The sequence below is a fragment of the Pipistrellus hanaki genome, assembly GCF_964339955.1.
Source record: "Pipistrellus hanaki genome assembly, chromosome: 1".
NCBI classification, from domain to species: domain Eukaryota; kingdom Metazoa; phylum Chordata; class Mammalia; order Chiroptera; family Vespertilionidae; genus Pipistrellus; species Pipistrellus hanaki.
The window spans coordinates 137,719,894-137,732,520 of NC_140503.1; the positions used below are offsets into that span (position 1 = coordinate 137,719,894).

The following is a 12,627-nucleotide window of genomic DNA, read 5'->3' on the forward strand; positions in this document are numbered from 1 at the left end:
CCTGGAGATGGCTTTCTCCATGGAAACACAGAGGAACACTGAGATGTAAGTTGGGGGAGAGCATCTCCCATCCACGGGGGTTATTTCTGAGGCGTTGGAATACTGGAGCCTGGATAATGCTTCCAGCAGCATTTCTCCAGCCTTCCCAGTTCAGAGTGGAAATGGGGGGGGAGACGGCAAAAGGAGGCGTGTGCTTTATGGAGGGTGAGCTCCAACAGGCCTAGCACATGACCTTCGCCCCAGTGCTGCCCGCTGTCCACGGGCCCTTACCATTCATCTCCTCAGCGCGTCACTGTGCCCCACCAGCCTACAGAACACGATTTGAAGAAGGGACGCTGAAACTGCTAGCACTGGTCCCAGCCTGCCCTGCCCCACCCACATGCAAATCTAACCTTTTTGGTATTCCAGCACCACAAACCCGGAGACAGGATTTCAACGGGAAAATATTTACTGAAGGATTTCTCCTTCATAATCTATCGATTTTAATATCCTTACCACTTGGGCTGAATGTCAGTTTTACCCTGAGGACTGCCGTGGCACATTTGAACACATTCTATTTGTTTACGGCATTCAAAGTATTAGTGTTGGAAATGAGCAAAGCTTGAGCCTTTTGGTGCGGCTGCATGACGTTTATTTTTTCTATTTGAATAATGCTGGTAATTCGCCATGGTAATTGGGGCCAACAGGCAGCATGCGGGCCCCAAGCAGAAGCTAAAGTAGCATTTTGGCTTAGTTTCTCCATTAAGTACAATCATACACAGCTCATTGACGACGGGGCCACTGTCTCCACTTAACCTGATTATCCTGTGGAACCAGGAGCACCTGATTATCACCGTTATTCCACAGAAGCCAAGTCCTCTCACCTCTGATGGGTCCCGTTCCAAATGTCCATCAGTGCCACGTTGTGCATGAACAGCGTCAGCTCTGCAGCTGTCAGATAGAGATCATCGGGGCTCTGTGCAGGCACTTGGGGCATCCATACAGGCTCTGCAAGCCCCCAGACCCAGTCCCAGCTGCCCACCCCTATACCTGCCCCGAGAGAAGCCCTGTGAGGCTTCCGCAAGGAGGGCCTTCAGTGGGATCACACCCTGCCCAGCCTGCCCCGATGCAAATGCTCCAGGCGGCCAGGAGTGATGTGTGAAAGACACAGCCCTTTCCTCATGCCCAACCACCCCGTAGAGGCCCTTCCTACGTTACTCAATCACCAACAATAACAAAGACAGCTGAATGTCTCTCTTTTTCATATTTAACAAAGAATTTATGTTGCAAATGACAGCAGGCCATTATTCGGGATTCGGGAGTGGGCCTTCAGAGCCTCTCTAGGCAGGGTTTTCTGTACCACAAAGCTGGCCTCCCACTTGTCCCTGGGCCTGGCCTCTCGGGTGCACTGCAGGAAGCAGGGGCGTCTGCTGGGCCAGACCACCCCACGCTGAGAGGCGGGCAGGGCCCTCTGCTTGCTTCCTGTGATGATGTGTCCCTGGTGCTTGACAGCACTGAGCCCGAGGAGGCAGATGAACTTGGCCTGAAACCAATGTCCTCGGTTCTCACCCGGTGGCTTTTCAGTTCAAGTTCTCATGACTGCTCTGCATGAGTCCTTTACTCAGGACACACTGAACTGCTCACCGCCAACCCAGAAATAGATTATTCGACCTCTGAACTCCAGGGCAAGGTTCCCCAAGACTTTCCTACTCCTCTAATCCCTGCCAATATAGATTGTGAGAGGCCTTCGGGCTCCGGTCTATCCTGTCTGTCTCCTCCTCCAGGGAGCCCTCCCTGACTGCCTCACCCTGAACCATGACCCATATGTGACCTCTCCTCGCTGTATATATCTGTACACCTCTACCACTGGCCACACAGAGGACATGCATCCTAGGCTGTCTACTATATAATTAATTAATTCCACATGATTGGTAACAGAACAGAACTATGATAGTCCCTGCCGTATGTGAGGGTTAAGGGCAATAACACAAAGCCTTTAGAACGTTTCTGACAAGGAGTGACCTTGCAATGACATTGGCTATAATTACTATTGCCATCCAAATCAATAAAAACATTGACCCCAGTTCACAATGGGGGGAGCTATAGCACATCGCATAGTTATGGCATGCATAGGAGAAAGAAAAACAACTTGTTCAGATTGTACCAAAGAGGACACAGCGTGTACATGCTACTGGGGCCTGGAGGAAACATGCAATCACCATGGAAGCTGTTACGGGGCCTGGAGGGTACTTGTCTACCCTCTATGACAGCGGTTCTCAACCTGTGGGAACCACTAGCAGGGTCTCCCTAGAGTCACCATCAGAAAACACAGATATTTACATTACGATTCATTAACAGTAGCAAAATTACAGTTATGAAGTAGCAATGAAAATAGTTTTATGGTTGGGGGTCACCACAACATGAGGAACTGTATTGAAGGGTAGCAGCATTAGAAAGGTTGAGAACCACTGCTCTATGACATCACTGGACAGAGACAGGAAGGTGTGTCTGTAGGCACCATGGTCCCCTCGACCAGGCCTGGACCCAGTCCCCAAATAAAAGGCTGGTAAGTGAAGATCCGGGTTGCTCATAGGATACAGTGAGGTGTCTGTGTGCTCAATGTCAGAGAAAACATCTCACATTAATTTTAAAAGTGATGATACAGTATAGCTTGACCCACATGCTCAAAAAAAAATACTCTTCAAATTAAATAGTTTGCACTTATTCATCCTCAAGACTGGAATGACCTCCTCACAGGCCCAGGACGAATGCTAAAATCTGAGTTTATAAAAATACCCAGAGGCATGAGCCTGTTTTGAACACTGTAGCTGCTTCTCCAGTAAAGAGAGTGCCAAGTGGAAAAAAAAATCAGATTATTTCAGAGTCTGATGAGTTGGGTTTGAAGTAATCCAAGTGGAGTGTATATATTAAATCCCAAGTGATTAAAACATAAATAATTTCCAGTGTTCAATCGGTAAGTAAGTATGTCTCCCAACATGAGTTCCAAGTCTAGCTTTTAACTCCCCAGGTCATCAACGCCAATGTCATTTACTAGCACATACACAGACCCAACTACAGGAGCTACCTGCAGCTGCAGTCCTGTGTGTGATTTAATTAAAAACCAATCAAGCACTTAGCCTGGTGGTGCAATCAGGGATGCAGGGCGTGAGGGGCAGGTTCCCATGGCTCCACTGAGGAGACACAGGACACAGCAGAAACCCGGAAGGCTGAGCTTCTCTGGAAATACCTCTCATTCCTCAGAGACTCCCTGGGTCCCTGTAACTGGTGCTCTGTCTTCTGAAGAAGATGATTAGTCATGATTTCCTTTCCTTTGACCTTTAAAACCAGAAAAACTAAGTGTGATGATGGTTCAAGACATAAACCTTCTATAAATTCTCCTTCGAAAGGCCATAAGCAAGACTTTCCAAAGCAGTCCTAGGAAGTTAAAGGGATTGTTTTGCTTTTCTTTTTACATTCGCTGCCTCTATAAAATGTTAATTGAGAAATGTGCTTAACGTAAATGTCAAGGACCCCTTAAAAAGGAGGTTTTTTTAAAGGATAGAGGGGAGGAGATGTTTAACAAAAGGTCCCTATGGAGCATGCCTGGTTCGGGGAGGAGAGAGGGCAGCTCAGCACGCAGCCCGCCCCGCAGGCCTGTGCCTGAGACGGGTGCCTGGCAAGCCTGTGGGGCTGTGGGCTGACATTTCTGCACTCTGTTCAGAGCTGCCTCTCAGCCCAGCTGAGCCCCCTGTCCTCACCACCAGCCATGGCTCAGGTGCCCTGCACAGAGCACAGCCTTGCAAGGGTTTAGACAGATCCTCAGAACAAGTCCATGAGTGGACTTGGTTTGGACAGATCCTCACATTCTCCTGTGCGACATCAACTGGCACAGAGCAGGAGAGCAGGAGCTACCTTACCTACACTTCTTATTTCTTATTTCAATCCACCAACCACAAACAAACACACAAAAAAAAAACTTCCTTATGTGCAGCCCCTATTATGGCTTAACTGGCAATAGAACTGTGCAGAGAAGCTGACCCATGGTGTCCAGGAGCCTTTACCACTGGACCTCACCCAGAGAACTTCCCCAAGGCTGAGGAGTCCCTAAAGAGCGCACAGGTCAGCAGGTCACCTGGATCCACAGGCCTGTTGAATCAGCCCTAAATCTGCTCTAGATCAGGATCAGCCATGCTTGTCAAATCAACTGGTTATCTGGACCCATCATGCTTATTGGATCAGCTGCTCATCTGGATCCATCTGGACCTATCATGCCTATTGGATCAGCTTTAGTTCAGCTGGTCATCTGGATCCACCACACCTGTTGGATCAGCTCTGGATAGCTGGTCATCTGGGTTTACCGTGCCTGTCACTTCAACTGTGGGGTATGGTGCAGAGCATTCGCTATTCATAATAAAGTGCAAGGCTTTGTGCACTGTTTGCTTTTCCTTAATTGATTGTCAGGTTTTATTTGCCTTCTTATAATAGATTCCTCTCCTTCTCTATTACTCAGAGTAAATAATGCCGTTGCTGTAACCTACAACCTGAAAAATCAGTGACTTATAATCCCACGCAGTCATCAGCGGGTGGGGAACTCACAGCCCTCCGTGTGGAGGTCCATTCCCGAGGTCTCAGGTGGTGGCTTCTACATGGGCCTCTGTTCTTTTATCAGGCTTCCTGAGCATTTATGTGAAGCCCATTTCCCTGCATCCAGCCTGAGTGAGGGAAGAGAGAAATGAGGGCTTGAGGGAGGGGGAGAGGGGAAGGAAGGGGTGCACTTAGCCCTTGGTGTATAGCACCGTCATCAGAAAGGATGTTTGTCCGTGTGATGTTGGGCTTCATGTGCATTATGGATTGAATTACTGTGTCCCCCAAATCCATGCTGAAGCCCAAGAGTGGCTGTATGTGGAGATGAGCCTCTAAGGAAGTGACGACGTTAGATGAGGTCATGAGGGTGCGGCCCATAGGAGGAGGCTCCAGAGCTAGCCGTCTCTCTCCCCTCACCCTGACCAGAGGCCACGGAGCTCACAGCCAGACCAAGAGGCCCCAGAGTGAGGCCGGCCCTGCAGCACCATGGCCTGGGCTTCTAGGCCCCAAAGCTGTGAGAAATAAATGTCTGTAACCACAAAGTCTCTGGTGCTTTATTTTGGCATCTGAGCAGATCAACAGTGTCAGTATCAGAAAAAACAACCCATTTCCCCTGGAATATTTACCCTTCCACCAGCCTGCGTGTCCCTGGGCGGTCCCTGACAATCTCTGCAGCAGCTTCCTTGTCAGGAGGGAGCGGGCTGTGTGCACAGCGCTGGTAGCCCGAGTCTATTTTGCGTCTAAGTGAGGAGGGTGCTCTCTGGGTTTCCAAATGAAAGGGGGCTTTTGTGTGCTTTATATTATTACTTAGTGGTTTGGAGCATCCTGATCTGAAGGCCCTGAGGGCCCCGGAGGCAGACACAAAGTGACAAGCTGTCTCCTATTGGCAGTCTCATCACTTCTGGAACATTCAGAAATCTCCTTTTACACAGAAGGAAAAGGACACTTGTGAAGGCACCTTGAGAGCAGTTTCTTGTTCCCACAGCACATGGGGAGGGGGGCTGGCGGGGAGGAGGTGGAAGTCCAGCACTTAGAGGCGGACAGAAGACACAAAGGACACCAGCTCTGCCCCTAAATCTCGGGGAGGCGAGGTGAACACACAGGAAGCCGCTAGAACTGACTCTCGGTGTTGTGGCCACCCCGCCAGGGGAGGGAGCCCTGTCATTTGGACTGCGGTGTGCCACAGAGCCTGCCAGGGAGGAGACACCGCTCAGCCTGTGACCTGAGAAACACACGTCTGTGGAAGGCAGCCCGTGAGCCCTCTTTTCTTTCAAGGTCATCTCAGGTGTCAGCATCCGCAAGGCCTTTGAACCCTGGATTGGATGGTGCCCTCGGCCCCACCCTAGCAGGGACCCAATTCCCCACGATGCGGCTGCAGGGGTGCGGGTGCTGGGTCTTGCTACCGGTCCTTTGAGAACAGAGCTCCAAAAGCAGATGCCCTCCAAGGCCACCTGGCTTTCAGATCCTGGGCTCCCTGACTACTCGAGCTCCACCTCAGTCAGAGGTCCACCCCCCTCACTGGCCTCCCAACCTGAAGGATGACTTACTATTTGGTCACCGCGCATCGTTACAACCTGGAGGATAAGACCAACCCCTCGTGCTGAGGGTTCAAAGGGCACCGTGACCCCTCCCAGCCCATGTCCATACCTGATGCGCATTCAGTCAGTGGCAGTGACTATGACCACTGATGTCATGTCCTGTGACAGTATCCTAAGAGACAGCACCATAGAGACAGACAGGAGAAGCCACATGAAGATGGAGGCAGAGATGGGAGGGATGCAGCCACAAGTCAAGGGATTCCTGGAGTCCCAGAGTCTGGAAGGGGCAGGAGGGACCCTCCCCTAGAGCTCCGGCTGCACAGTTTATGGTCACTTGTCCCAGCAGTCCCGGGACACTCACACACAGGGGCCAGGGACATGTGCACGCCCTCTATGGACCCCGGGTTCCAGGTCACAAAGGGACAGGACAGCCTCCGGGGTTTATTTCTAAAACTCTGAGTCTGTGATCCCACCCCAAGGTGAGGCATCTGGGTTCCCTCAGAGTCGAGCCAGGGAGAACCTCCAGGACACACATCCCACACACAGCAGGCCCACAGCCGGCCCCCATCTCCAGCCGGCCATGCCAGGAGCCCACACCCCTAAGGGAAGCCAAGTTTGCATGGCATTTGTCACCTATGTGTTTCCGGAGCAGCCACAGCAGCACAGGGAAAGACCCCAAGCCCCACAGGTATTGGGAAGAGGGGTGCTGGCCCACCTCCCCTGCTCTCTATGAGAAGCAAGAGCTAAGAAGATTCTAGCTGTTTCCTTGGTAGGTTTCTGGTTTCCAGGAGGCAGGCCTATTTTCACACAAACATGGGGTTTTTTAACTATTTATTCTTCGTAGTGTACTTACCTGAGACCTGTTCTTATCTGGAACAAAATAGCCAAACATACCTAGTGAGACAGTGAAAACCCATTCCAACAGAAAATGGCCTGTTTGCCCACCTTCTGGAGAAGTGGATATTGTGATTTGGCGGCAGTGACGGGGAAATAATAGTGATGATGGGACAGTAATGATAAAGACGGAAGAAGAATAGCCGGCTTTGTTTCTGAGCACTCACCCAGAGGCCCTGTGCTAAGCATTTGAGAGCCATCCACCCACTTAATCCTAACAAAAGCGCCGTCAAATGGAAATTAAGGGGGTTAACTAACAAATGAGAAGACCAGGTGCAAGCTGACTCACACCAGGTTTCTCAGAGTCCAAGGCCTAGGAAGGTCACTGCCACCCAGCTGCCTCCCACAGGAAGCAGCCATGGGCCATGTGCAGGAGAAGGACAACTTGTCGGCCATGGATAGGGAGCCAGGGGAAGGGAGGTGCTCTGAGCAGCCCCAGCCATGTTATTTCAATGTGCTGCTTTAGCAGACATGCGAGGTACTTTAGGGATTATATCAAGTTGCTGTGTGTGTGTGTGTGTGTGTGTTTGTCTTTATGTGTGTGTGCATGTGCACAAGCATGTGTGTGCTGTGTGTATGTACTGCCTGAATCATATATGTGTGCAGGAGTGTATTGTGCTTGTGTGTGTGTATCTCTGTGTACATATGTCTGTGTGTGCATGTGTGTACACATGTTGTGGGTATTTACACGTGCAGAAACATGAAGAGAGAGGTCATGAGTGAGCTGTTGAGAGCAGTTCAGCCAGGAAAGTCCCTGAGATGAGTGGGTATTTAGAAACTGGCTCTGCAAAACTAAGCAGAAAGTGGGGACCAACTGTCACATGTATGCAAGTTCCCCAGACTCCCCTCAGGACACAGCTGAGCTTGCTCCTCTGAGAGGCAGGGCAAGGGAGGACGCAGAAACTGGCACGTTTCCCTGCTAAGGTTCTGCTCAGGCACAGGCAGGCTCCTACCCAGAAGCCAAGCTGGGGGTTAATTCCTCAGAATCAGGGCCCACGTCATCCAGTATTTGACCCTCTCTCGAGGCCAGGGGGTCGTGGTTCGGTGCGTGTGATGACGGGGCGCCATGTGACAGGGTGACCTCCAGACTCCGCACATGGGGACATGGCTTTGAGAAGGAGGGGAGGATGTGAGCGTGAACCACTCAGTGTCAAAGCAGCCTGGTGCTTCTGTCTTGCAGGAATTCGCCGACTCTGTGTCCCAGATGGTCACGCAAAAGTTTCGTGAGCTGACCGTGGGCCTGACGTCCATGCACGCCCGCCACAGAGCACTGGCAGGGATTGTCATGACCAAAGGTAACGCCTCACGTCTTTGCTGTGGAATTTGCATCTCAAGGAGAGGAAATTAGCACTTGCCTGGTCTTAGGAAACAAAGGATTCTCCCTTCCATCTGAAGACATGAAAAGGAGAACAAAACTAGACACAGAGGGATCAGTGACAGAGTGTGTGACCAGCAAACCTTTAGTGCCAGTGGTGGTGTAACTGCACCTCCCTATAGCCGTCTCTGCACAGGCTTCTCTCGATTTCCATAAAATTAAGGACAGGCGGGTCCCTTTGCTATTGGGCATTTCCCCACATCTCATTGGCTGGAAGAGTGTGTAGTGCTGGAGGAACCAGTAAAAGCTGGAATGAAAGACCAGGCCATTCCAGGCTGGTAGGTGAGGCTTCCATTACTTCCCACTCTGCCTTTCCCTCCCCCACTGCATTTCCTCTATGCTCAGCCCGGTCCAGAGAATCCACTTCACCTGAGAATTATGAGCCCCTCCCTGTGGGGTGCAGACCACCTAGGAATCCTATCACATAAGAATGAATGTACCCCTTCCTGCCAGGACACCCCTCACACACAATGCTCACAGATGGATGTCCATCCTCAGGCACAAATGACAGAACCAAAGGAAGCCATTGAGAGCCATGGTTATGTCTGCTTTTATAAGCCAAGGTGGGAGAAAATGGTGGTTGAATTTAAGCAGTCGGCACTATGGTGAGAACATTATGGACCTATTCATAATAACTAACAAGCTAGTTATTTCAATTCAAATGTTTTTGTTCCCAAAGTTTGTCATAAGTTGGTAACAATATGCTACAGAATGGTTATTATAAAAAGAATTAGCTGAGTTGAGTTTCACACACACATTCTGCATGTGCAGGAGAAGTCTAAGACAGAAAAGGATCATCTACCTGATGTCCAAATATATTTGTACCAGAGGCTCAGTGCACAAACTCATTCACAGATGGGGTCCTAGAGCCTGGCTGGAAATCAGGGCTGGTTGGAGCCATCTCACCCAGGCCTGATTGGGACCAATTAGGGCCAGCCGAAGGGAGGGATCACAGGAGGTTGGCTGTGAGAGTGCACTGACCACCTTGGGGCAGCTCTTGTGTTGAGAATCTGCCCCATGGTAGTCAGTGTGTGTCATAGTGACTGGTCGACTGGTCATTCGTTTGTAAAGGTCTCTTAGGCCTTTATATATTTACTAGAGGCCCAGTGCATGAAATCCATGCACTTGGGGAAGGAGGTTTCTTCAGCCTGGCCTATGCCCTCTCGCAGTCTGGGAGCCCTGAAATTGATCACCCCACAGAGGGAGATCCCACCGACACCAGCCAGGTAGCCCTGGCCTCCCTCTTTGGGACGATTGCGAAGCCCTCTGCAGGTGGCCTGGGCCTCCCTCTGCAGAGTGATTGTGGGGTGATGGTGGGGCCCCCAATCAATCACATCACACCTGCCTTGGTGGTGGCAGTCAGTTCTGGGTCACCATAGCACCCATGACCCAGGAGGGACTGAGAAGTCAGCAGTTCAGCCAGCTCACCAGTCCCCGCCCACCTGAGCCTGCTGCGCATGCAGCCTGGCATTCAGTCGTCCATTTGGTCGTTCTGGACGTTACGGACCCTGGTTCTTTATATATTAGGATATTAAAATCTATTTAAAAAGAAATAAAATCTATTGTAAAACCAGGCTATTGGTAAATTTCCATCGTTCTCGACCCCAGTGCCGTCCCATACAAGGACAAAGGAGCAGGCACATGGCACTCAGGAAACTGTCTTCATTTCAGCCAGAGGATATATCACTTATCTTTTCTGTTTTGGGCATCTTTTATTTATTTTTTTTTTTGAAATTCTTTGTTGTTGAAAATATTACATATCTCTCCTTTTTCCCCATTGACCTCTCTTCACCCGCTCCAACCCCTAGCACCTACCCTCACCCCACTACTGTCTGTGTCCATTGGTTATGCTTATATGTATGCATACAAGTCTTTTGGTTGATCTCTTACCCCCACACACACCCTCCCCTAACTTTCCTCTGAGGTTTGACGGTCTGTTCTATGCTTCTCTGTCTCTGTATCTATTTTTATTCACAAGTTTATGTTGTACATTATATTTCACAAATGATTGTGACCATGTGATATTTATCTTTCTCCAACTGGCTTATTTTACTTAGCATAATGCTCTCCAAGTCTATTCAAGCTGTTGCATAGTATTCCATTGTGTAGATGTACCACCATTTTTTAATCCACTCATATGCTGATGGGCACATAGGCTGTTTCCAAATCTTAGCTATTGTAAATTATGCTGCTATGAACATAGGAGTGCATATATTCTTTCTAATTGGTGTTTCTGATTTCTTGGGATATATTCCTACAAGTGAGATTACTGTGTCAAATGGGAGTTCCATTTTTAACTTTCTGAGGAAACTCCATACTGTTCTCCACTGTGGTTGCACCAGTTTTCATTCCCACCAGCAGTGCACGAGGGTTCCTTTTACTCTGCATCCTGGCCAGCAATTGTCCTTTGTTGATATGTTGATGATAGCCATTCTGACAGATGTGAGATGGTACCTCTTTATGGTTTTGATTTGCATCTCTCAGATTATTAATGTCTTTAAGCATGTTTTCATATGTCTCTTGGCCTTCTGTATATCCTCTTTCAAAAAGTGTCTATTTAGGTCCTTTGCCCATTTTTTGGTTGGATTGTTTATTTTCCTTTTGTTAAGTTGTATGATTCCCTGTAAATTTTGGAGATTAAACCCTTATCAGATATAACATTGGCAAATATGTTCTCCTATGCAGTGGGCGATCTTGTTATTTTGTTGATGGTTTCTTTTGTGATGCAGACACTTTTTATTTTGATGTAATCCCATTTGTTTATTTTTCCCTTAGTTTTTATTGTCCGAGGAGATTGTCGGTAAAGATATTGCTATGAGATATGTCTGATATTTTGCTGCCTGTGGATTCTTCTAAGATTTTTATGGCTTCCTGGAGTCTTATATTTAAGTCTTTTATCCATTTTGAGTTTATATGAAATTTAAAAAGACCCCAAATAGCTGCAGCAATTCTGAGAAAGAAGGACAAAGTTAGAGGGATCACAATACCTGATATCAAGCTATATTACAAAGCCACTGTTCTCAAAACAGCCTGGTACTGGCACAAGAACAAACATATAGACTAAAGGAACAGAAGAGGAAACCCAGAAATCAACCCAAACCATTCTGCTCAATTAATATTTGACAAAGGAGGCAAGAGCATACAATAGAATCAAGATAATCGATTCAAAAATGGTGTTGGGAAAATTGGATAGATACATGCAAAAAAAAATTAAACTAGACCACCAACTTACATCATACACAAAAATAAACTCAAAACATGTTTGGCATCTTTTAAACGGGAAATAAAAATGCCTCCTTCAGGGCAACTTGGTGAATAGGATTAAGTATTTAATATATTAAATGCTTGAAAGGTAAAATCACACTATCAGGATCATGTTCTAAGTCAGAGGTGATTCTGTTTCCTTGAGAACACGCCTGTATTTGGTGGCACACATCCTGAGCCACAACACTCACCCTCCTTCCACATATTTGAGGACATCTCTGCACATGACATAGTCCCCTCTGTCAGGACCACAATGTGGATGTGGCCCTTCTGTCAAGACCAGCAGACATTAATCAGATGCATCTACATAGTGGACACCATTCTGCATGCATCAGGGGTGCAAGAAAAGGCACAGCCCCACCTCAAGATGTAACCTCCTGGAAAACAGTGAGGGGTGCTATAGACAAAAAAGCAATTGCCTAGATTTCAATCTCAACTCCACGGCAACTATCAATGTGACCTTGGCCAGTCAGTCTCTCTGGAATAAGGGACCACAAGAGCACCTGCTATGAAAGTCATTTCAAGATCAAATGTGTTCATGTATACAAGCACTTAGAAATATTCCAGCCCATAATATGTGCCACACAAGCCCTAACTGGTTTGGCTCAGTGGATAGAGCATCAGCCTACAGACTGAAAGGTCCCAGGTTCGATTCTGGTCAAGGGCATGTACCTTGGTTGCGGGCACATCACTAGTAGGGGGTGTGCAGGAGGCAGCTGATCGATGTTTCTCTCCCATTAATGTTTCTAACTATCCCTCTCCCTTCCTCTCTGTAAAAAAAATCAATTTTATATTTAAAAAAATATATATGTGCCACACAAGTGCTATTAATAATAGTCACACTCTTTTACTCGTAAATTACTCACAGAGTACTCACAAGCACTAGAGCCCATCCTAGGTTCTGGGAAAACCACAAAGAACAAAATAGGTGGAGCATGGAGCGCCTGCCTGTGCGAGTTTTCCATCCCAGTTGGGAAGGGGTCATAAAGAAAA

General features: G+C 48.2%; 1 protein-coding gene across 1 annotated transcript in view; it reads left to right on the plus strand.

Moving 5' to 3' along the window:
* ADARB2 (adenosine deaminase RNA specific B2 (inactive)) overlaps positions 1-12,627 on the plus strand; it is a 404,866-nt gene that overhangs the window by 338,105 nt on the left and 54,134 nt on the right. The window contains exon 4 of the mRNA XM_084872338.1: positions 8,176-8,290. Coding sequence (XP_084728464.1) covers positions 8,176-8,290 — 115 coding nt within the window. The remainder of the gene's footprint in view (positions 1-8,175; positions 8,291-12,627) is intronic.